General features: G+C 44.9%; 1 protein-coding gene across 3 annotated transcripts in view; it reads right to left on the reverse strand.

The window, feature by feature from the left end:
• Positions 1-542: 542 nt before the first annotated feature.
• The window catches only part of Disp1 (dispatched RND transporter family member 1), a 150,108-nt gene continuing 124,326 nt past the window's right edge, over positions 543-26,324 (reverse strand). For all 3 annotated transcript variants that reach the window (XM_028760329.1, XM_028760318.1, XM_028760326.1), the window contains 6 exons: positions 20,588-20,617; positions 13,694-13,817; positions 12,661-12,788; positions 12,275-12,372; positions 9,915-10,012; positions 543-4,141 (listed from right to left, as the gene is read on the reverse strand). In XM_028760329.1, the coding sequence (XP_028616162.1) occupies positions 566-4,141; positions 9,915-10,012; positions 12,275-12,372; positions 12,661-12,788; positions 13,694-13,817; positions 20,588-20,617 (4,054 nt within the window). In that variant the 3' untranslated portion in view covers positions 543-565. The remainder of the gene's footprint in view (positions 4,142-9,914; positions 10,013-12,274; positions 12,373-12,660; positions 12,789-13,693; positions 13,818-20,587; positions 20,618-26,324) is intronic.

Raw genomic sequence — 26,324 nt, forward strand, 5'->3', positions numbered from 1 at the left:
ATGGGCTTCCTGTGGGACACTCATGAAGACAAGAGGAATGTACTATGAAAGTGCTTGACACTGGTTTTTAATTAACATACATTTTAACGCTGCCTAGTTCCTGGTTTCTGACTAAAGTATCTCTCTGTCAGTGTAAGTCCTAGTGTTTACGCTGAGCAATGAGAAGACCTAATTGCAGTCAGCCAAATACACCACAGTGAAGACACCGGGTAACGTGCTGTCTGCAAGAACAGAACCATGTAGGTGATTCTCATTCAGTGTGATTCACTGTTGTAGGACAGGAGACAGAGAAGTTGAACTGGGGAGGACTGTATAAGAGCTACTTCTTGTATGAGAATTACTTTTTGAAATTAAAAAATATCTACTAACCCGAAAATCCAATACTCTTAACATATTCACTAGATCTGTGGACCTATTCCTTGTTCAGATAGAATATGACAAGGTTCTGAACTGAGTGACACGTAGAATATGCCTGTTGTTAGCCTCCCTCTGTAGGCTCCCAGATCTCACCCCTAAGTCAAAAGAATGACGGAGGCAGGTGCTTCTGAATGCAATGCTAGATTTATTATAGTGTTTTTATTAACAGACTTTCGCCCGACAGGTCTGAGTGTGTTGGGACAGCAGGCACATTGGCTTCAAGGTTTGGCATCTGGCAGTCCGCAGGCCCGCACTTCAATCTCACAATGCTTCTACAAGTCTGTGGACTGTTTGGGCAGGACCTGCAGCCAGCCTCCCCTGGTAAATGGCTGAATATGAAGTTTGGTTCATTATGATTTAAATGTTCTGAGTTCACAGTTTCATTGGTCTGCAGCAGGCTTGGCTCCACTCTCTTCTCTGCCTTGTCAGTCTGGTTTGGCAAACTAGAAACCTTGGTTTCTGTCCCTCCACTGCCCTCTGTGTCCCCCATGTCTCTACTTCTGCAGAGTCTCCTTTGGTTATTCTCAGGATGGCAACAAGCTCTTTGGAAAGCCTCAGTGCTCCTGCTGGCAGACAGTGACGGCTCTGCTGGCCTGGGAAGACGCTCCTCTGTGCTGTGTGTGCTGGTGGGACTGAGGTTTTCTTGGGCCTGACAGTGCTGCATTTGGTGGAGAAAAAAATTCCTAGGCTGAGAATTCTGCATCCCTGGTGGCAGCATGTGCTGGACAGGATGCAGAAGGCCCTCAGCGGCTTGGTGTGTGGCCTTTAGAGGCGTCACCGTGTTCTGAATCTGGACAAAGCTGCCTGCAGTGGAGGCACACTTGTGGCATAAGGAGTCACCCATCTGCTGGCAATGGATTTCTGGCAGTCCATACTTTAAGTGTGTGTAGGCGTTTGGGCAGTTACATCTTGGGTTGAGGGAGAAGTGACACATGGCGTCCTGCTCCAGACAGGGCTGCAACAAGGCTGAGCCTGGCTCACTTCTGGGGCTTTTGGTGAGTTCGCTGCTGTAGGCTGCAGGCACAGACATCCTTAAATTCTTTGCTTGGCCATTGAAAACTTTGGAGCAGATGCGTGGCTCTTCGTAAGTGGTCTTCTCTGAGGAGGTGCAGCTGTGAGATGCCAGGGGCTGTAACTCGTAAAACTCATGTTCCAGTTCAGATTTCTGGCCCCTGGCATCTACACTGTAAGCACTGGTGGCGTGTGTTTTGCTTGGTCCCCTGTCCCCAGGCCTTCCAGACAAGCTGTGGGAAAAGGCACTGCACTGGAGCTTCTTGGGTAAAGGGATCTGGCCGCAGGTGCCTTGCGGCCCCAGGCACCGACACAGGCACTGGAAGAAGAAGGTGGCGAAGGCCCAGCTGACGCACATGACAAGCATCATGAACGTGCCCAGCTGCGTGTAAGCTAGGACTGTGGAGGGCATCATCATGGCCCCCGCCACGAAGGTGGTCAGTGCAGCCATGGCAATCGCAGAGCCCATACGACTCAGGGAGAAGATGACCTTGCCTTCTCGGTCAGGATCTGGAGCCAAGCGATATGCTACCCCATAGTGGACGGCAAAGTCTACAGACAGGCCGACTGCAACCGAGATGGTGACAGACTCCAACACGTTCAGCTCCCAGCCCAGCAGGACGAGGGACCCAACTGTGACAAATATGGTTCCAGCTATGGAGACGATGGCGTACAGGCTTATGATGATATTCCAGGTGGTCAGCAGCATCACACTAAATGCAACGGCCACTGAGAGCCCCATGGCAATGAGGGTGCCATCGGAAAGGCTGTCCTGCAGGTCATAGAACTCCAGGTTGCTGACAAACCAGCCGCGGCTGAGGCCCTCGGGTGCTGAACTCAGCTCGTGGGAAATCCACGAGTCCACCTCCTTGTAGAATTGCTGCATCTTCTCGTAGGCCAAGGTGAAGAGGAAGGTGCTCTGGAACTCCAGCACCACAGCCCTGATGGTGTCATTGATGTCGAACCTTGGCCCGGGGGTCTTATTACTTAGATGGTACCCTGTGCTCCTGTCCAGCTCCATGATGGCCTTCTTGATGCAAAGCTCGAAAACCTCTTGCTTATAGGGGAAGCTGCAGTGGCTGCAGCAGGGGTACAGGGCAGGCTCATCACAGTCCTGGTTCTCCATCCACTGTTTGAAGGTCTCGATGAAACAGCTGGTGAAGTCCTGCTGCTCAGTCTGGTGGAAGAAGGTCTGGTTCCTCAGTTTCTGACAGAAGTGTAGAATCCAGGCCTGGGAGGCCGGGCTAGCAATGTTAAACGTGCTATCTAGTGTCAGCTCCCCCTTGCTCTTGGGGTTCAGAGGATCACCGCTGTCTTCTGGGGACACACCCCAGATTACTGTGATGGGCATGTGGAGCTCCTCTCCATGGTGAACTCGCTCGAACATGAAAAGCTTCTTGAATTCAGCATCGTAGCGCTCGAAAGGGTGAGAGGACCTGAACACCTGGAACTCAGATAACTCCAACGAAGGCAGTTTCATCTTTGGGTTGATGCACACAATGTAGGCCCCGCCCACGGTTAGGGCAAGGAACCAGATGAGCCAAAGGTAGCGAAACTTGATGACAATGCACGGCAGCACCTTTTCAAAAAAGACCCGAGATGCCTCTGAGATGGCAAAAAGAAGCTTGCGGCACTTCTGACAGAGCACTGTCCAGCAGCTCTTGCCGTAGGCTTGTGGCTGGGGCTTTCTGAAGCAGGTGAATATATTGAGGAGGTAGCGCTCATGCAGAACAATGACAGCCGGGAGCCAGGTGACCATCAAGACATAGTTCACCAGTATAGCGGTCCCTGCGTACACCCCGAAGCACCTGATTGCCGTGATGTTGCTGACGTAGTTGGCGTAGAAGGCGGCGGCAGTGGTGAAGCTGGTGACAAACATGGAGAGGGCCGCATGCTGCAAGGTGACGCTCACCGCCTCCGACGTTTCTGCGCGAGGCTTGTCAAACTTGGTGTAGTTCCAGACGTCGCACAGGACGAAGGCATCGTCTGCGCCAATCCCGACCAGGATGATGAGCGCGGTGAGGTTCATGAAAGGAAAGAACTCGAAGTTAAACACGACACGGTAGAGGAAGTAGGAGACGATGAGTGAGCTGATGATGGCAAACATCGTCATGAGCGTGATGAACACGGACTTGGTGTAGACACACATGATGAGCAGGACGATGGCAATGGCTATGGCAGGGTACACGGTGTCCATGAGGAGGTAATCCTGGAACAAGCTGTGCTTGATGCCAAACTCGATCCCAGTGACGGTGGTGATGCCGTCCGAAGAGTTCCAGTTTTCAAAATTGTCCAGGTAAATGTTCATCATGCTCTCCCCTTTCTCCGTGGGGGAGAAGAGCATGCTGTACTTTAAAGCTGGCACAGCGTAGTCAGCCGTCTTTGGGGTCATGAAGTCCTTGTCCACCAGGTAGTGGAGAATCTGGTACACGGCGTTGTATTTGGTACACTTGCGTGGCACGTTGGTGCACTTGAGCTGGTCCTTCCTTCTGGCCGCCTTGTCCCAGCAGTCTGGCCCCAGGGTGCCGTTTTGGTAGTGCTTGGCGCAAGTCCGGAGCAGCTTCAGCGTGTGAGAGACATCTCGCTCGACAATCTTCTGACAGGATGATCTGTTATTCAGAATGGCGATGTAATTCCCCAGGGTCCAGCTGGGGCAGCAGGAGACGGCAGTGGTCCTCTGACAGAGATCTCTGAACTGACGGTGGGATCTGATCTGTAGAGAGACATGCAGAAGGACTAGAGTTTAAATGGGCACCCCACCAGGCAGGACCTTCCTGCCTCTAGGAACAAGGCAGTCACAGAAGCTAAACAATCCTCCTTCACAGTGTGAGTCGGTGTGTACACAGGTGAGAACTCCCCCCACGATCTCATCTGACTGTTATTCACCCTGTTGCTAGACTCTGAGCAACAAACTCCTGTTTGGGAATGGCATACAGACGTAATGTCATGTCAACCAGTACTGAGTCTGGTTTAAGAAGGGAGATAAACTTAATAAACAGGTCTTTTCAGAGTCACCATGGAAGTAATAAGTGGACAGGCTTTATAGTTTATGCACTCACCAGAGTAAGGAAACAACTGTCCAGCTACTATTTTCCCTAAAATCCTGGATCTTGGAACAAAAGTTTTGGTGATAAAAGTCACCACAAATCCCAACAAACACAGTTGAAAACAAAGACATTGGTCCTAAAGGCCCTACAGCTGGCTGGATACACCCCCAAACTCTCCCGTACAATCGGATCCCCAGTGCGATGGTACAGACAGGCAGAGTCTTCTGGGGAGTACCAGTGGATTAGTATTTTTATGATAGTGGCTCGTGAGTCTGCTGGTACCTTTCAGCGCTACATCCTGATGCAGAGATGGCACCGCCTTAGAAGACAGGCACTCATTGGACCTTGAATCTGCAGACCCCTTGATCTTAAAACGTGCCAGTTTCTAGAACTGTGAAAAATAAATCATTTTTTAAAAATAAATTATCTAGACTAAGGTACTTTGTCAGTCGGAACAGAGTAGGACAGAACTCTATTTGACAGATCAAAAAGTTACCAGATTCTTGAAAAGCTTAGACTGAAATAAGGTGAGAAGGGTCAGTATTTTAAGGTTAAAAATTTTTCATATCTGATCTTAAATAATATAATTTAATAAATACAAATAAATAAAAAGTAGAATTTTAGTTCTTCTACATCCTCAAGTTTATTTAGGTTGGTTAAAACCCTTTCTGGGGACCTTTTCTCTATTGGTATATGGCAGCTGGCACACTTAGGACCTGTGGAGACTCTGGGTTGCTATGGGCAGTGTTTCACAGCATGCTGTGCCTGGGAAAATCTTCTCTTCTCAAGGCTGGTCTAGTGAACTATGACCACTGCTGGATTATGAAGCTGGTTCAATTCCACTCTTAGGTTAGACGAACCACCCCCTCTTCCCTTAGGGTTAGACTGGGAATCAGCCCCCTTCCTGGGCCTCACCAGAGACTTGTGTTCAGGATCACCAATGCTAAAGTGGCCCCAGTCTTGACACTTTCTCTCAACTTTATTTACCAAAGGTTGTTCTAGGGAACCACTCCAAAGTTCAGAAAGGGTGTCAAGAGTTTCTCTTACATGATTTAAAACAGTCTGTATTTGGATTAAACTAGGCTTTGTCAATAATTCATTAAAATATCTTTCCAAGGCAGAAGACTGGCATACACAATCGTTTTAGAAGCTGACTTATTTAAGAATCAGGTTACATATCACTCCCTAAGGCCTGGGTAAACTGGAGCTAGTATGTGGGGAGAGGCGTGGATGGTAATGGGAGGCCGATAGCTGGAACTGCGCATGGAGATTCAGTATAATGTATGAAGTTTTCCTAAATCTCTGAGACTTCCAGGCTAGCCTGATCTACAAAGGAGTTCCAGGCTAGCAAGGGCTACACAGTGAGGCCCTGTCTTAAGAAACCAGATCAAGACAGGGGCAAAAAAACCCTCTAACAACAAAACAAAAAACCCAAATTACTAGTTTTGGATAATTCCTAATGGGAGAAAAAAAATAAGCCGAGAGTTATCTAAATGCAAGAGAGTTTTACTTTCACAAAAAATCAATTTTAAAGCATATTTCTGAAAACACACAATTCTTTTCTAAGACAGGATAATTCATACCTGTTTCCAAGTTTAAAAACTCATCTATCTTAACCTGAGGAAAATGAGCTAGTAAGAAGTCATGAGATCCTAAGACAGCATCTCCAGTATTTACAGTAGACAACAGGTGACCCCACAAAGGAACTGCAGGAGCCCAGCTAGAAGGACATATGTGCAGCTGCTGAAGTGCTCGAACAAAGCTAACAGAAATACAGCTGTCAGCTACCAGTAGAATGGGAGGGGGAAATGGCATTATATTCTTGCACAGCCCCCCTTTTTACTAGTAAGAGTGGGGCTTTTACCAAAGATTAAAAAGTTGAGCATTATAAATACTAACTTAGTAGTTCACTGACTACTATAAAAAACAAATGCTAGTCTCCCCCAGGGGACAGTAGTGTTAGCTGATGACATTAAGTTCTCAACTGGGGTAAGAAACGGAGTCACAGAGAAAGCTATTATGATGGGCATGCTCTAACTTAAAGGAAGGACTGGGGAGCACACTGGGGAGTGCTCATGCTTCCAGAGAGGCCCTACACTCCTGCCTGAGTACCTGCACACTGTGAGAAGGCACTGTGGCCCTTGCCCACAGTTTACCCTCAGAGTGGCAGAGAAACCAGACAAAGGTATGCAGTTATAACTGGATGAGCAGTGCATTGTGTGTACATATGGAGACCGACAGAGGAGGTACCAAGTCTGAAAGTGTCTTATCACAGTGGCAGTAACTAGTCTGCCATGACTGATGAATACAGAATTCAATATTGTAGACTGAGGCAGGCAGAGACTGGAAGCTAGGTATCTCTTTATGTAGGAGGCAGATATATTCTTGTCATACTTTGGGAAAAGGGATCCCTTGAAATAATTCCAAACCCTCAGAAGTTTGTAAACTAAGATAGTTTCCTAAAGCCAGTTCCCCACGGGGAACACAGCCCTCTAATCCTAGCGACTCACCACGGGAGTTGGGAAATCTTTCTGCTTATGTGGTTGTGACGTGTGTTTGCACAGTTCCCTAGTTAGATAGTAGCAGGGGTGGAGCTGACTTAAAATAGGGAGTACAAAGAGAAGAGAGAGAGAAGAGAGAAACCAGAAGTGTTTAAATGATACCTTAATTTTGAAAAGTACTGGCTAAGTTGGAGGTATTTTAAGAAGCCCAGAAAGAAAAATGAAGATTAAGCACCAACTAGCAGGTTCAGCTGACTCCTGGACTCTCCACAGAGAGCTGAAGGGAGCTGAGAGGAGTGGAGGCAAAGGCCCCAGAAAATATACAGGCCTCTGAGATGCTGGCGATTCCGGCAGTCCATGAAGGTTAACCTAGTAAGCCAGATTCTCAGACAAAGAATTTCAAATCCCTTTTAAAAGCCAAGTCCTCAAAGCTCCAACATGTAAAATGTGCAGAGACTAGCACAGGTAAAGAGCTTCCAGGGGAGTGAAGTTCAGAGAGACCCTTCCATTTATGGATGTCTGTCAGTCAGTGGGTCCTGTAGGACGGAAGCAAGGACTGAGAGAAACAATGAGGCTAACTAAGAAGGGGCCACCTCTGGGGCGGTGGACAGGACAGTAGCATCAGAAACAGCCACTCTTCCTGGAAGTCCCCCTCTCTCTGAATTAGGAGCAAAGGAGGCATGTAATTTCAGTGGAATCTGGAGAACACACACAGCAGAAGACAAGGGACTATCTGGCCTCACTGAGGCACTACTCAGGGGCCAACACAGGGACAGCTAAACTCCTTAGGTTGGTCCCATTAGCTTGAGATGTGTTAATGGCTAAGCATTTACACACAGTAACAGGGCTGAGGAGGGGAAGGAAAGGCCTTCAAGGAGGCAGGGCATTGTAACAAACATTCCCAAGGCAGCTCCAACTGGGGACTGGAGAGCACTCCAGCAGTAATTTCATTGCAGAGCTGTTGACCAAGTTACCGTCTAACATGTCAAACGGACAGTTCATCACTGTCTCCCTAGAGCAGAATGTAAGATCATCACATTTGCAGTTGGTTTAAAAGCAGTATTAATTTAACAACTTTTAACAAATCTGACTCTGTTTTTTGAGGCAGAGCTCAATGTTAGACTCCCAACTGACTATTTATTCATTCAATGTAGGCCTGCAGCCGGTCATTCCGAATACTCCTTTGGATGTATGTTTTGGATCTGTTTCTCTAATTCTCACTTTGTAAACATGCTGCTAAGATCTGGGCTGGGGAGATGGCTCAGTGGGTAAGGGTGCTGGCGGCCAGCCTTGAGGACCTGAGTTCAATCCCCAGGACCCACATGGTAGAAGGAGAGAACTGACTCCTGCAAGTTGTCCTTTAATCTCCACAAGTGTGCTGTGTACCCAGGGGGGCACACACACACACACACATGCACGCACACCAATTAAAAAAGGAACTATGTACACAACATCATACTTTTTTTTATCAAGAGTATGAGAGAGGAGCTGGGGAATCCGTAAAGCGCTTGCTGTGTAAGCAAGAAGACCTGAGTTCGAATCCCAGAACCCATGTTTATAAATCACAGCAAACCCAGCCAGGCATGCTGGGATGTGCTTATAATTTCAGTGCTGGGGACATGGTGACAGGTAGAGCCCTGTATGTGCTGGCCAGACAATCTAGTCGACCCAGCAAGTTCCAAGCCAGTGTGAGGAAGGATAGCTGAGGCTATCCTCTGGCTTCCACATGTGTGAATTTCAGTTTCCAAAACATATACTTGTTCCTCTCCTAACTTATTACCCCTTGGTGACTAATGCTACTGAAAGGGAACTCTGCTGTTTGGCTGCCAGGAGGTCACTTACAGCTCCCAGCAGGCAGATAAGGGGCTTTGCTTAATTTAGGCCCAGTCCCATCCTCACTTTGATTTTTCTTCCCATTATTTCTCCTTTCCACACTCTTCCCGCTTCTGTTCTTGCTTAGGTGTACCTTCTGTGTACGCTACCTCACAAGGATCTCCTGACAGAGACATACTGATGAAGCACTGACTACATTGCTTTCACTGCTGAAAGACACAGTGCTGCTTTTTAAAGTCTTAGCGTCTAACACATACTAAGAGAATAAGTACCAAACTACTTATTCCAGGCCATGTGGACTCTTCAACGGTCACTCAGGTAGAAAATGGCATATGCAGCAAATCAAACACACAAAACCAGGGGTTGGCTATAGTCTTCACTATGGAAGCACAAAGCACAGAGGGTAGGGGCAGTCTCTGGTGGCAGATATGGCTGGGTTCACAGGAAGTGCTTGTCCTCCTGAATCTTAAGTGTCTTCCAAAGCAGCAAGGTGGTTAGAGCTGGGGGAATCTGGTTTGGAGTACAGGGTCCGTTGAGATAGGCACTGCGGCAATGTCTTCTGATGCCCCCATCCCCCACCTCTCCACCGTCTCCTAGCCTGCTTCCTAGGTTCTCCTTTGAAATCACCGGCTGGAGTGATCACTGGTTGCGAGAGGCAAGTATGCCTTCCTGTAACTGTGCAGTGACAATGATGACAAGTAACGAAGGCAGGGGTGGTGTGACGAGGGCATGGGTGGTGTGATGAGGGGAAGGGCGGTGTGCAGAGCAGTGACACTAAGTTAGAGAAGACAGAGTAAGAAACGACAGAGACAGTCTTCACTATTATCCTGAAAAGAAATCACTGTGAAATAACAGAAGACCAGCATGACGAGAGAATTAGAGGGCAAAGGCGGAGGGCTCTTTATTAAAGAAGGCAGTGTGCTTCTAAAGATGGGGTAACGCAGGATTCTGAGGCTGGGGTTCCAACAGCACACTGGCCTGCTGGGGCTTGCTCCACAGTGGAAAGCCCCATCAGCCTTTCATTGGTCAGACACCAGGGCAGAGGTAGATGGTTCCATAACATGGCTTTATTGTGCTGAAGAGATTTCAGCTGTATTTTACATACCCTGGAATTATCCACATCACACATTGACTTAATTGCAGGTAAATTCCACAGAGTCTCCCCTCCTGCTGAAGCAAACACTACTCTGGAGTATCCATCACCTGGGAAGACGAAAAGAAAGATGTTTATAATGATTTAACAAGAGTCAGAACTCACAAACAATTCAAACAAGAAATGGCACAATTTGTTAGGAGCAGGGAACTCTTCTCTTTGATAAGTTCCAGGAGAAAGTGTGTGTGTGTGTGTGTGACTTTGCTCAAAGCCTGTACCTACTTGTTGCATGGCGACCTTGTAGTAAGTATCTAACAAACCTATTAAAATTAGGAAGAAAAAGCTATAAGTTATCAGTAGAAAATTAACTGAAGGTATTTCTCCTTTCCTATTACTGCACAAGAAATATTAGAATGGTACACTAGAGAATATCAAAAAGGATCATAAGAGTAGTTTTTCTGGCAGCTGACTACAGAGGTAACTTAATTAAAGCTCTCACAAGAGAGGCCGCCTGAGTGCTGGAGTACTGTGCCAGCTAGGACCACAGGTGCACTGCACATGGTGACTCTGGGCTACCCTTTTACCCCAGAATCTAGAGAAAGAATCCAAGTCAGGGTAACACCAACACAGATTCAGTGTCAACAAAGAGGTGTGTGATCTAGTCGGAGGGGCGTGGTCTTTAAGTCAGATCTGGCTATGACCAGCCCCCACCACTCATCACCTGTGTGACTATATGCAAGCAATGCTAACATCCATGGGCCTACTTCCTCATGTGTAAACCGTCGTGACAAGACCTATGTCAACTAATCCTGAGAATGGGATGGGAAGCAAATGCTCCATGAGAAGGCTTCTGTTTGAGTTACTTGAAAGCTTTAGAATGTATCAAAGAATTAAAGTAGGTTAGCTTTACATTACCTAAAGTGCCTAATTTTGTTAGCAACTGGTATACATTTACAAGTGGCTTTATTCATGATCATTCAGTTGTTCTTAGCAAACACTTATGTTCACCAAAGAGCTATTGTCTTATATACACTGAGCTTTGATAGAAAATCAGCCCTAAGAAAACACGTATGTCAGTCCCCTGGAGCCCACGAGGGCTTTAGTCAAGCCAGAGCTCAGGAGATAGCTTTCAGTGGGGACTACCAGAAACAAAACTAGATTTCCTGAATTTGCTATTGTTCTTACATTAACATGTGCTGACTAAGCAATGTATAATAATAATACTTTGAGAGGGAAAAAAAACCCTACCAGCCCAAATATAGAAATAATCAGAATTTGTTTTTTCTGATCTGTGTTTTAAGAGGCAGAGAATTTTGAACTTGAACTTGGACTGCTGTGAGAATTGGCATACAATCAAGATCTCTTTCCTCCCCCTCTCTATCTGAGATCTCATATCTAAGATGGTCCTCTGCTGTCTAATGAAGCAGGGGAATCAATGAAGGGAGTTTTCAACAAGTTGAAACCAAAAGAGTGTTCCTATGAATGTTTGCTCATTTGAAACTATTCCCCTCAGTCCTCACCCCTGGTCAGTCTGCCCACTGAACAGCCATCGCCTCAGCAGTTCCTTGCTGCCTCCTGCACATCCTTCTTGGGCAGCTGCCGGGGGAACAAGCCAGCTTTAAGCACAACTACATTTCTCTAGTCAGTTGGAGGGCAACATTTAGAGACCACATGGTAATCTTCAGACTTGTAATGCCTAGCGCTCAATCCCATGAGGCCCTGCTCTGCTGTAGATGGGCAGCAGCAGCTCCTTCAGCTACAACTGGTGATCCAGGCCCTGTCCTCAGCACCACACCCATGTCGTGTCCCTTCCGGCCAGGCTGACCCACTCATGCTCTGGGCCTCTCTGTTTCCACTGTTAAGTGAGGAAGCAGGGTTGCTTTCTGACCTGGGCAACTTCACCCCTTAGGGTCTTTTGTTTCTGGGAGGTCACCATATTGATAGGGAACTTGGTGCAGACACCTGCCTCAGCCTCCCAAGTAGCTATGTCTACAGGCATGCGCCACCACATCTGGCATGTGGACAGTTCTCGTTTGTTCTCATTTAAACAAAGCTATAAAACTTTTCTGCTAACAGATTATTTATATTCGATTAAGAAAACATACTTGTTATTTGATCCAAAAACATATAGGAGAAAGGATTTGACATACGACTTGAAAGTTCAGACAAGGTAGAAAATTTTACTGACTGCTTCCTTCAATTTGAACAACCCTTTCCTTACATTTTTATCACAGATGAACTCATAAACTTAGCTGGCATCTATAACTACAGAACCAGAGAGACTGTTGGGCAGGCTGCATTTTTAGACTTGGATCTCACGCCACTCTGACCACCAGGAGGCTGCTCTGTCCAGCCACGGGTGGCTCACTCACTTGGAACATCGCAGAAGAAGCTGTCTTTCTGGAAGTCCCAGTCCACTTCTCTTCTCTCTCTCTCATGGTGATCATCTGACCATCGGTCATCCCGGTGGCTGAAAGGGAAAGACAATCTGGCCTTTGATAAAGTTCTAGCTATTTCAAGGAGATGGGCAGATTCTAACAGTACAACCCCAAAGCTCCAACCTACTTAGCATCTGATACTAAGCTGAAAGGATTCACGGCTTCAATTACTTTTTCTCATGTGTAAGGAAGAAAAGTCTCACCTTTTCATCATAGTATGACAAGACAGTTCAGTGACAACTGGGTGGCAACTGAGCCCTGTGTTTTAATTTTTCATTAAGTAGTATTTTGTCTAAAAGTCATATAAAGTAAATGATTACCTTTTGGCTTGCTCTTCTGCATACTTATAAGGATAGTTCGCTAATGTTGCTTTGTAGCCTGTGTTTTTCATCATGTTATTCCATGTGACCAGCCTCTGTCCTATCGCGGTCCCTCTTGGTTCAAAACCCTAAGACAAAATATTACATGTTCCCATTAGGTTATTTCATTACCCACTAAATACAATTTTGTTAACAACTTAGGAAAGCAATATCAATGTGATGTAGAGTTTTCAACAGGGAACATGGACATTCTTCACAACTGCTGAGGTGACCTGTGTTACTGCTAGGCCTTTTGGATAATCATTGCCTCTACCTGTGACAAAGTCATATGGTTCTCTAGTTACATGTCTCAGGAAGTGGGAAAGTGTATCAGAAACTTACCTGTGCCCAAGCATTTAGTGAGTGCATGGTTCTAACTGACAGGAACTATGGTCAAATTAAAGTGTGCTATGCATTGTTACAGTGTTTTACCAAGAGCACATCATTCTCCTTGATCACGTTTGTCTCACTAGTCCACCCTAGAGGAACATTTGCTTAACAGGTCCTGTTATCTGTTAGTTTCACAGAAATGCCTTTAACTTCTGGGAGGTGGGAAGAGACACACGGTATTAAAATCTTTATAAAAATACTTTCCAAGTAAGTATATTCTTCATTAAGTTGCTCCTTGTTTAAACATGGTGACAGAGAACTGTTTGTCCCCATTTCTGGCTTGAGTGTGAGTTGAGGGTGAGCATGTTCCTTGACCTTACTTAAGAGCATAGATAACACATCTTTACTTGCAGAGTAAGAGCTATATGCTTACTGGTGGCTGCAGTAAGTTTTTAAAGAAATGAGGAGCTGGGTGTGGTGGCTCAGACCTGTAATCCCAATACTCACAAGGCTGAAGCAGGAGGATTACAAGTTCAAGGAGCTTCAGTGTAAAACTCTATCTCAAATACAAAGAAGGAAAGGGCTGCTAACGTACACATCATGCATTTAAGTACTTAATTCAGGGAGATGGTTTCAGGCTTCACCCAGGTCAGGTCCTCCTTACCAGCAGCGGGTCAGAGAAGTCAGGGAGCTCCGGGACTAGGACTCCCACCAGGGCACAGACCACGATGAGCAGCGTGCACATACCCAGGACCACCACAGGCCAGTCGGCTAGCAGGGCTGCGTAACTACGAGGCACAAAACAAGCACAGAGAGGATGTCTGAGCAGCAGCATGGAGGGAAGGCTACAGGCAAGCAGGGTTAGAGCCCCGTATTTTAGACCAGCACAGGTATTTACCAATACGATTAGAAGTATTTATACACATTGATGCAGAAAATGTCAAGATCATGTTCTTTTCATTTTTCTGATAAAGTAGCAGTGGTCAGGTAAAACGGCAGTTCTTTTAAAGGAAAAAAAAAGGTCTATGAACAGGTTCATGTAGTGAAATCTAAAAAACAACCAAAGCAGACACTTCCCAGAGCCACTTTATTTCCTCCTAGAAAGAAGCTAATAAAGATTATCAGCAGACTGAGTTCACAAGGGCAGGGTGTTTACTCTAATCAGTGGGGCATCAGTACCTAGAACAGTACTTTGTGGGAGGGGCCCAGTTAATTATTATTGACAGTGGCACACTGCTGCCTGTGTCTCCAGTTACTACAGGCTGGCTCCAGTCTCTTTCTCCAGTACCAACTCTCTAATTGACTTTCTTCACACATCATCTCTGACTGTGGGAGCTACTCCCAGGTATGTTCATAGGTATGGACAGAGTGTCTGCCAGAAACTAGTGAAACAACCTTCTAAGTGTCACAGTATATGTAGAAGATTCTAGCTGCTCCAATCTTTATTAGAAGAAAAACCCAAAACATGCAGTGTGTGACCACTACTCTCAACAAGGTCAGCTCTCTTGTCTACTGTGATGGCTAGTTCTGGGTCATGGCAGAGAGACTTCTTACATATGTATTTACGAAGAATTTCTGTGAGAACATGCTAGTAATTACAAATAAAGCTGGGCTCTCTAAAGGCCTGGAAATACTGCTTATAGCTTTTCCAATCTCCAAGCAGGGAGTTAAGAGTACTGGTTTAGAAGTTCCACAGAACTGACTCTGTGGGGATTTTTTTCTTTTACTTCAAATTACCTCTCTAATAAAGGAATTAAGTCACAACATAGCTGTGCCTTAAGGAGCGTGCCCTGGCATTTCCCACTGCTGTTCTATCAGAGTACCTTTACATAAACAAACACATAAATAAGAGGTTGTATTTACTGCAGTATTAGTGGCTCATGTGCCTTGCACAAACCATCTTATGCTTAAACTTCAGAGTAGTGAAGTTTAGGCACTGACAGGCCAAGGAATTAGTTAGATCTTAAAGCCTTAGGTAATCTGGTTCTAGACTCTGGCTTTTAATAATGTGTTTCCATCTGTTTCTTCAAACACAAAGTGAAACTAAAGACACAAGAAAGATGTAAACTTGCCAAATTCTGCTTCATCAAATTCACACTTAAAACATTTCTAGGGCTGAAGGCATGGTCCAGCTGACAGTGGCTACTGACATCTAAAAGACAAGAGTTCTGCCCCCAGTGACCACAGTTGTCTCTCCAGCTACCTTTGTCAAACCTTAGTCCAAGCACTTGGGAGACAGATGCAGCTGGATTTCTGTGAGTTCAATACCAGCCTAGTCTACACACTGGCTTCATATCAGCCATCACTGTCAGGCAGGACCATACAGTAAGACCTTGTCTCAAGAAGAAAAAGAAGTTCTAGCCCCACTAGTAGTAATTTCTCTCTGCAAAAATTACAGAGATGGACAGGACACTGAGGTGAACATTATTTGCTTTATTGCAAATTCTGGATTTAAGACTTTACTGAAAGAAAGTTTGTCAGGCAAGATGGAATTGCCTTTAAGGATAACTGTGGATGTAATGGAAATACATGAACCCAATGTGCTGCCTGTGGCTATTCCAATGTCCTCCCTGAGTGGAGACAAGCCCATTGCAAACATCCTTCCACTTTCTTCCATATTCCACCAAACACAGACTTGAGAAATCACTGGTTTTGAAGAAATGATGCCCTTTGTCTCGGCAGCACTTTTGAGACATCCTGCTCCTCACTGCACACTTTAAAAAGAGCACTTTACATGAGGCCTTTAGCCTGGCTCCAGGCCTAGGCGTTTACTCATTATACTCTAAAGGGACCCGTCTGCTATCTTTCAAATGAGCCACAAGTTGTTTCTTCTTATAAAATGCTATCAATGGAGAGCAGCAGCCCTACATTGCTTAATTTCCAACTGTGGCTTAATTTATCCATAGAATGACCTTTTGCTTTGTGTTCTTAAGAAACATGCTCATACATACACAGAAACCCTAAAAACCTCTTTCAATAAGTACTTTCCTTTCTTTAGAAAACATATGGTTTTGATTTCACAGCCCTGCCACATGCTGTACACATGCACCAGGGACCTGTGTCAGTTCTTTGGCACATTCTTCTACACACGTTTAACCTTGCTATACCACAATTCCTTCCACACACAGCAGATGTTTCCCACTCTGGCCTCTCCTACAGACAAGTGTTCAGCACTGCCATCTTGAGTATGCTCAGCAATGTGGGGAGATGCGCAGCCATTTGGACACACCATAGACTACTGACAGCATCTCTGTTGCTTGTGCTGTCTAAGCCCAGCTATGAGCACTACAGAGAAAATAAATGTTTCACGTATGATATGAAGTCCAGACAATGGTTATAATATGATTTAAAAAACCCATAAAACTGAGAGGGGTAAAGAAAATTTAAAATGACTTATAAAACACACACAGACACACCTATAACATTTCACTTCTGACAGTAAAGTATGTTCATGTTATTTTCTTTGAAAAGTGAACCACATGTGCATTAGAACAATTTTTAAAAGGTCTGGTCCTCTTACTACAAACCGGCCTTCACATCAGGTAACACTTACCTTGTGCTCACCTGCTCTAACTGGGAGGTGTTTATACAGAAACACAGCACAACTGTGAATTCAGTCCTTTCCTGTAACACGTGGGTTAGGCAGGAAGTGACCTGGGGAACGGCTGGGGGTTGAGGGGGCTCTCCCTGAGGTGAGGGCCTGCAGTTCTAACCTGGCCACCACTGTATAAAGTTCATGTCATCCTTCAGCTGGCTGTCTCAAATCCTCTTAGGAACAGGGTGTTAAATGCATCCATGCACCATGACTGAGTGTAGGCACTCAGTGTAGGCACTTAACCCTGGCTGAAGATGGCACTGCTGTGCTAGACTGGTATCTAGGAAGCCCCTTGATCAGACTTACGGAGGCTCAACTTTATTGTTAGGCTTACTGTGGAAACAGACCTGAGATAACTGTTAAGTGAGTCTTACAGAACCTTCTTATGCACAGCTAGCATCACAGAAGGGCACACTCTGAATTGGCACTCACACTCCACAGTGAATTATTTGCTCCTCCCTTGGCTTACCCTTTGTGGCCTCTCCAGAAAGCTTTTTCTCTTTCCACAAACTTCCCCAAAGGGTGTGACTTGACTGGGCCCCTCTCCTGACCAGCTCTCCTGCCTTAGTCCCTAGTAGCCTTTACTCTCCTGACTTTTTGGCCCAAAATCAACTAACTGGTCTTAGTTTCCAAACCTTTCTGATCTGAGCAAACAGTAAGGTCTTGTGTTCACTCTTCTTTTCTAAGGAATCCTTCTCCCATAGCCTATTGCTTTCCCCTGATGATCCTTGTCTTGTCCCTTAAGGACAGGCATTTCAAAATGCTCATGTTTCTAGTGACATCAGTTGTCAATCTATTGGGAAGAGTGACTCAGATTTGAAAAAATTCACACATAAAAATAGGATAAACAACTCCTTTGTGTGAGTTATCAATTCATCTTTAACAATAAACCAAATAGCAAGCATGCAAGGCATTGTGGGACTGCAAAGACTGGCTAAAGGAACTTACAACTAAGTGTAGACACTCAAACAGGCACAAATACTCACAAAAGCAGGCAAAGAATGGGTTAAAGAACAGAAGTAACGATTTGCCAGTGAAAAACAGGAGATCATTTTCAGGTGAGTTGGGACTGGGGAATCAGGAAAGCTGATCTGAGTAAGTTATATTGATAGGTTGATATGCTAAAAGAAGATATTAAGAGTTTTTAAAAACCAATTTGGTAGCAGAGGAAAACTCAAATCTTTTCAAAATGTTAAACTTTTAGTCAACCGAGAAAATTATTATTTCCAGATAAGTGAAATTCTTTTTGTTAATATGGCATGTTTGCCTGTATATCTTTCCCCATGACTGTCTCTGTTTCTCTCTCTTGCAGAAAGGGATAAAAGTGGGAGAACTAGGCCAAGTATGGAAGAACTAGGTCAAGTATGAAAGAACTAGGTCAAGTATGGAAGAATTAGGTCATTTACATATAGCATAAGAGAATATGATTAGGCCTGAAAAGGAAGAAACTTATGACATGTGCTAGAATATGAATGTTATACTGAATAGAGTCAGTCATGGTGGACAAGAGTTAGTGACTCTCCTCAAATGAGCTACCTAGAGCAGTCACATTTATAAAGACAACACAGTAGAATCATGGCTGCCAAGACTGTGGCAAAAGGAAATGAGGACAGAGTTCCTGTCTAGCATTCCAGTTTTATAAGATAAAAATATGAATACACACATATATAAAGTATCATAAAATTGTGGCTTCAAAATGGTTAAAACTAGGGCTGGGGAAATGGCTCAGGGCTTGCTATGCACTGAGCTTGGAACCTCAACAGCCGGTAAAGCCTGGTACCAGGGACTGAGACAGGATCCTGAGAACTGCTTCCTGGCTGAAACCGCAAGTTCTAGGGTCAGTGAGAGGACCTGTCTCAAAAACTAAGGTAGACAGTAATAGGGGCACTCCAAACTCCATATGACACACACAGAAGGAATCCCAGAGTTAAAATGCAGATGCTCTTGGGTCACGACTGATTGTCTAACATGTGCTGGGCCCTGGTCCCAGTTCCTATAACACAGACACAAAAGAAAGCTAAAATGTAAGTTATAGATTGTATTTTGCCAAAGTCTTAAGTATTATTTCAAGCAGGAGAGTTTGCTAATGAGAATTTTACTTTAGACAGTGAGTGCTCCCCTTGGGAGGCAGTTTTACTCTAAACCAGTGGTTCTCGAGCTTACTAATTCTGCGGTCCTTTAATACGGTTCTTCATGTTATGGTGACCCTCAACCATAAGATTATTTTGTTGCTACTTCAAAACTGTAAATTTGGTACTGTTATGAATCATAATGTAAATATCTGGTATGCAAGGTTCTGATATGTGATTCCTGTGAAAGGGTTGTTTGACCCCTAGAGGGGTTACAACCCATAGGGTGAGAACTGCTGATCTAGACAGTGAGTATTCTCCTTGGAAGGGTTAGATGATTTTCTACTCGAGCTTCTGTGGCAGCTGAATCTCACAGGTCACTTCAAGTTTCTTAAATGGGATGGTACTGTACCTAGAACCACACTGTATAGGGGGATAGGACTGTGTATCTAGAACCACATTGTATAGGAGGATAGGACCATGTACCCAGAACCACACTCTATAGGGGGATAAGATCATGTATCTAGAACCATGCTGTATCAGGAGATAGGACCATGTACCCAGAACCACACTGTACAGGAAGATGAGACCATGTACCTAGAACCACACTGTACAGGAGGATGAGACTGTGTACCTAGAACCACACTGTATAGGAGGATAGGACCATGTCTTTGCTTTGTTCTCAGGAGTTCTATCTATCACAGTTGTCTAGGGTTCAGCAGCTATAAGTGCAGACAGCTCTTCTAGAGAATCCAAGTTCAAGTCCCACCACTTGCATCAAGTGTCTCACAACCACCTGCAACACTAGCTTCAGATCTGACACTCCTGGCCCTCACAGATACCCATACTCATGTGCCCTGTCCAGCAGGGCACTGAACAGGGTCCAGGAAGATCACCTGAAAGGGAGGATGGGGGGCACAGGTGATCTATAGGCTGATCAAACCATAATTTTTACTTTTTCACATAGGGGTTTTATATACACATAAAGGCAGGATGTGGGGAAGAGGATGATGGAGGAGCGTTGGTGTTCAGGGGGAGTACAGATATCTTCCAGAACAGAGTATCGGCTAGGTGAAGGTTCAGGGGATAGGTCACTACGACTCCTCCTATGATTCACTTGTCCTTATCTAAGTTGGTACTATCCACCAAGGCTATCCAAGGTCTATGACTATCCACAAGACCTATGACACTTATTTTTATGCAGGCTGGTAAATTTCCACCAAAGCTGTCTGTTTACAATATCTTATAGCTGTCTGTTTCAGTGTTTTTCCACAGAGACCCAAGACTTTGTGTTAGCAGGCTGACTTAGGCCTATTGCTGATTTTAGGCCTTCAGTGTATAAGCAAGGCTGCCCCTGACACTCATGTGCATATACCCCATACATATACACATATATACATAGTTAAAATTTAAATGATTCCCATGTAAACAAATACCTTGACCTTAATACAGTTACAACTTATTTTTTAAAAAGAAAAAATCTAATGCATTTGCAATACACTACCATGTATTCAAGTCACACTAGTTGACAAAATGGCAGATACTGTTACTCAAAAAAATAAAAAAATAAAAAGATAATGAAGGTGCATGTGACTCTCCCCCTTCCCACTGGGGGGAATAAAAAAGAAGCCAACTTAAATAGGAAAAACTCAAAACAGCTAGACAAATACAAATGCAGATCCCAAGAGAATTTAAATGATAAGAGACTCTCCCGGAAGACTGAAATGCGCTTTTGTAGACTTGGAGTGCTGAAAGCAGACAATGCATGAGAAATAGATTTTTTTCCTTCATAAAAATATGCATGAATATTGTGGAAAGAACAAAATGTGGAGATAGCAGAGGGGTGGAAATACAGACAAGTTATTGTCAAACAAGATGACTTAAATTACTCTACCTTCTTGGGAACTTGAAAGGTCTGGACGGCCTGGAAAAAGGAAAGAGCAAAGAAATAATGATCAGAAACAAAGTTACTTAATGTAAGAAGGCCCGCATGTTAATGCTGGGCTTAGTACTGCCCTCCATGTGAACACTGGGCTTAGTACTGCCCTCCATGTGAATGCTGGGCTTAGTACTGCCCTCCATGTGAACACTGGGCTTAATACTGCCCTCCATGTGAACTCTGGGCTTAGTGCTCCCCCATGCCAACACTGGACTTAGTACTCCCCCCACCTCCATGCCAACACTGGACTTAATACTCCCCCCTCCCCCCCCGTCCATGCCAACACTGGGCTTAGTACCTCTCCAGTGAAGATTCTGAGGATGGTTAAGAGAGATGGCTCATGGCATGTCAAACCCAGGTGGAGAAACTGAACCCTTCCTGCAGGGCCTTTGTACTCCAGAAGACGTGTTCAAGTGCCGAGAGGAGGTGACACCTTAGAGGACTCCTGATGGAATCCCAGCAGGGCCCTAAGATGAGTTCCAGAACCCATGCCAAGCCGAGTTGTGCTTTCTCTGACGGGGGTGCCATCCCTAAGCCTCCTGTCATCCCCCAACCTGACATCGATGGCTTCCTGTGCTAGAGATGCAGTTTCTGATAGAGACAGCAGCAGACTCTCTAGTCTTCCACTTACTACGGGCCTGCCCATCACCTGCCCATCACTCTAACAAGGATGGCTTATATTTCAGATCACCGCCTCTTCATAATGTCTGTCTAATCATGGTGCCCTGGCACTAAACATACAACATTCAGCTTGCTAAAGAGACTACAAACCCAGCCTCGACTTCTGAACCCTTTATCCCCACCAGATTCATTAGTTTCTCATTTGCCGGCCCACGGTAACCTTGTTAATAACTACTTGGTGGACAAACAGAGCCACTATTCATGCTTCACTGCTGTAGAGCACAGTGGTTCTCAGTGTGGCCTGAAGACCACAGGGTGTTCCTGAGACCTTTCATGAGGCCTGTGAAGTTCAAATACATTATCTATGGAAGGACAGCTTTTCTTATACCTCAAGCACACAGGTTGCAACACTGCCTGTAATCAGACCCCGGCTCTGATGAGCACACATCGGAGAGACTCATAGGAAAAGAGAATACTCACATCACAAGCTGTGCTGTTAAAGGGCTTTTCATGAAAACAGTACTTCCATTAATATATAATGGGCGTATTGTGTATAGATGTTTTCAGTATTGGAGATTGAACACACAGCCTCACACATAGGAAGCAAGTGTACCAACAGAGTTAGCAAAGACCCTCTTAAATTTTTGAGGGGACTTCACCAAGCTGATTGAGCTTGTGTTGCCCTCATTCTGCAGCTCAGGCATACCTCGAATGTGCCACCCTCTCATCTCACCCTCCTGAGGTGCTGAGATTACAGGTTTGCCTCGACAGATGTAGCTTGCTTTAGCTTGCTGCTGCTATTATCAACACCACCACCACCACACATTAAATAACTTAAATTTTCTCAGGTCTAATTCCAATACAATACATTTTAGCTATCTTGAATAAAACAAAACTCCTTTCCATTTTGTATAAAGGGGACATGAGGACAAAAGTTTGAGAATGACTTTGTTAATACAGACAGGCATTTGACTATCTGGTGACCCAACGACCACATTTCCTAGGTTCAGATGCTCCCGCCATAAAAGCTGCTGCTAGGGAGGAGGCACTCAGAGGAAAAAAACTACTGCAATGCTACCTCCAGTTCTCCCATCCGTGCTCTGACCCCTCCCCCAGGTCAGAGACTACTCCGGGATTTCTTGAGGAGGATTTTCTTTTCTCTTTCCAGTTTCATTTGTCACTGAATTTGCTAAACTGTATTGATCTGATGCCCAGCAAAGTCATGACTGAGACAGACTCCATGGTGCTTACACTGGAATGCACTGCATGCGAACCTGTCTCTACTGAGCGCGTGTGCTCTGCCTTGCATGCTTTACCCACACATCTACTGAAATGGTCACAATGGAACATCCGAGAGATGTTCCAGGTGCCCCAACCCCAGCTTCAGAGCCAAGCTCCGCTGGCTTTTGTTCTCGTGAGTTCTCAGCACAGGAGCTGCATGGACTGAAGCTTCTTCAGGGAAAGTTACGTAACTTGCCCTTAATCCTTCCTCCCTCCGTCTCTTCCCAATGTCTTCTTCCCACTCTCAAATCCAAGCCTCCTTTCCTTTGATTGTTACTGATATAAACCCCCTGCTGAGTACGTGGTTTCAAGGCTGACCAATGCGCAGTGGCCATCTGGAACGAGAACTCCTATCTGGAGGGGCTAATTGTCCCTTCAGCACTCATCAGCGATACGTAGTTCTTTGTCTGTGGCGGGGGGCACTGCTATATTCCCCCCTTCCACATCTATACATCCACTGACAATGCCATTGTTCCAGGGTCTGGTTTGTGCAGCCCTTTCTCTGAAGCTCCTTGCTGGCTAATTGTTGCTGTCTGTGCTGTGGCTGTGTTTGTGGAACCAAGAGAGAGGGAAATCCAGACGGACAATTGCAAAATATTAATCTCTACAGAAGAAGAGAATTTTCTTTTCTTTGAGGACTCAAAGTCTGTTCCTAGTAAGAATAATACAGAAGAGGTTCACGCTTTATAGTAAGACAACATTCACAGCATTTCTAAGAATACTTAGCCATACATTCTTTCTCTATATGTAGAAACTATTTTAAATTTTATAAGACTACATGTCTAGAGAAGAAACAACTGTAGTCTCACTTCTACACCTCAGTGTAATAGACAGCCCCTGTGTAGATATAAACCAATACCTGTTAGGTCAGTATGTGATCACTCTGCTCGTGTTCAAGGATGTACAGTTAGTATCACTAGGAACACTAGGAACAGCAAGAAGCGGGGGCACAAACAACAACAGGTTTGTGGGTACATTTAATTTCTGTCTCTGTCTCTGTGTCTTGTCTGTCTCTCTGTCTGTCTGTCTACCCCCTCCCTCCATACACACTCAGTGTCAGAGTGCCAGGCTACTTGACATTTTCCTAAACTTTTTTTCCTTTGGTTTATGTCTCTGCATCCTATAGTAGGGGCTCTATGATTCAGTATCTCAGGAACTCTTAATTAGATGGTTAAATAAAACAATTCTTTCTTTCTTTCTTTCTTTTTTAAAAAAAAGCATGCTACATGCACTCTGTGACCATGGCAGTGTAACTTAAGCTTACATGTTTAACTGGAACCCGTTCATATAAACCACATAGAGGGTGCACTGTTCTCTATGGTTTAGGACTCAGGTTATTTAGAAATATCCTGAGAATGTTGACTGTAATACCATCCATGCTTTGGTAGTTTCCCCCCAAACCTTTTATATTTGTTTCTCCATGCCTAATTCAATAATAATTTTTCTTAATAGCAGTTGTCTTTATCTAATTTTCCTAAGGCAGTAATTTTCTTCTTCTTACACACACACACACACACACACAGAGAGAGAGAGAGAGAGAGAGAGAGAGAGAGAGAGAGAGAGAGAGAGAGAGAGAGGGAGGGAGAGAGAGAGAGGGAGAGAGAGAGAGAGGGAACTTTCTTTTTGTGCCTATATACAAATGGAGTGTATTTAAATTTTTATTTTAATTAGAAGTCATAATTACAAAGACAAGGCTACCTTGGCTCCCATCAGTTTGGTAAGCACTAGTGTCACATGCTAGGAGGGGAACCATGCATTTGGAGGAGAGACCAGCTCCCCGACTCACTGCACAGCACTGCTGGGGCTGGGGGCTGCACACAGAGGGATGGGTGAACTGGCAGAGCTAGCATGGGCATAGCTTAGAAGCAAGCTCAGAAGCAAAGCATCCTTTCCATAAAAATGCTCACTCCTGGTGAAATCAAGAAACACACTGATTTCTTTTGAATAAGTCCAGGGGAGAATCCATGACCCCATATTTTCAAATGTTAATTATATTTTAATTTTTATTTTAATAGTATTGAGATATAATTCACATAGAACATATATACCCACTTAACATAATATACATATATGTATACGTATGTATTCTTTAACATTTTCACAGAGCTGAGTAACCAAAACCACGACTCCACACTGACACTTAAGAGATCGAGCCACGGAAGCAGCATGGACGGAGCTACTACTGAACTCTGAGGAAAACGTACTCTAAGTGCAGAGAGAGTACAGTGGTGAGCAGGGACAGCAGCCAGTGCATGCCACGCCTACGTCACACATGTCCTCAGGACGCCTCAACACTGTACAAGTTAAGAGATGTTGCTATCCTGAGAGCAAAAATGGTCCCTAAAGCTACAACTGTGGACTACTTCACAAAGAGAATTCTCTGAGAAATGGGATTTTACGGAAAACATGTGGGCTGTAAAACAGAAACATTCTTTCCTCCCTCTCGACCCCACTGCTTTTTGTTTTTAAGCTAAAAAATTGTGGTGGATGCCTGACGGCTCCACGCACTGTGGAGAGGGAGCATTCTCCCTGCTTGAGAGCAGACTTCATTTTGCTTTAAGTCTGCAGAGACTGCCAACATCAACTGAAAAGAAAAATTGAAGTTACTGCTGCAAAGATACTCCCTCCTAGAGAAACATTAGATTCTTCTGAAGTTTCTGCACTAACAGTCATGGCAAGCAGACGTTAGAATCATCCCCCCACCCGACAGGTAAAACCCCTGAAAGCATCGCTCTGCAGGGCTGCTTTCGCTACCTCTCCCTCCACAAGCTGATCCTGGGGAAAGAGGTCACATTAAGGAAGTCTAACTTTGAGTGTGTCCTCTATGTCCATCAGATCGTTCACATCTGTCCTTCTGTGTGCAGTGCTAATCCACAGACACACAAACAACTGTGGGGTTAATTCACCTATTAGTATCATATGCCCGCTTCCAGACAGTCAAACCATCCAACCTAAGAACAACAGCCTTCAGCAGCTTCACTTAGATTTAGCCTTCTTCTTGCAGAGAAAAGGCCTCAGGACAGAGAACACTTGGACACTGTGGTGTGGTTCTTTTGTGTGTGTGTGTGTCAAAAATATATTTATTAAATATGAACTCTTCATTTGTTTTAACATTATGAACAAGTATCCATAAAATAAAGAACTGTTACCACAATTGTCATTGGGATTGTTTTGATTTTTTTCTTTTCTTTTTTTCTGTTTTCTTTTCTTTTTTTGTTTTTAAAAATATTGGATATTTTATTTTCATTTCAAATGTTATCCCCTTTCTCCATTTCGCCCCTACCCAGGAACCGCCCATCCCATCCCCCCTCCTCCTGCTTCTATGAGGATGTGCCCCCACCTACCCCTCCACTCCCACCTTCCCACCCTCGAATTCCCTCACACTGTGGCATCCAGCCTTCACAGGACCAAGGACCTCCTTTCTCACCTAGGCCCTACAAGATCATCCTCCCCTACATATACAGCTGGAACCATGGGCCCCTCCCTGTGTGCTCCCAGGTTGGTGGTTTAGACCCTGGGAGCACTGGTTGGTTGGTATTGTTGCTCTCCCCATGGGGCTGCAAACCCTTTGAGCTCCTTCAGTCTTCTCTCTAATTCCTCCATTGGGAATCCCTTGATCAGTTCAGTGGCTAGCTGTGAGCATCCTCCTCTGTATATGTCAGGCTCTGGCAGACCTCTAAGGAGACAGCTATACCAGGCTCCTGTCAGCATCCACATCAGCATCTACCTTTGGTGACTGCACATGGGATATATACCCAGGTGGAGCAGTCTCCAGATGACCCCCTACTTC

The sequence above is a fragment of the Grammomys surdaster genome, unplaced genomic scaffold (genome assembly GCF_004785775.1).
Source record: "Grammomys surdaster isolate TR1022 unplaced genomic scaffold, NIH_TR_1.0 130, whole genome shotgun sequence".
In the NCBI taxonomy this organism is placed as follows: Eukaryota; Metazoa; Chordata; class Mammalia; order Rodentia; family Muridae; genus Grammomys; species Grammomys surdaster.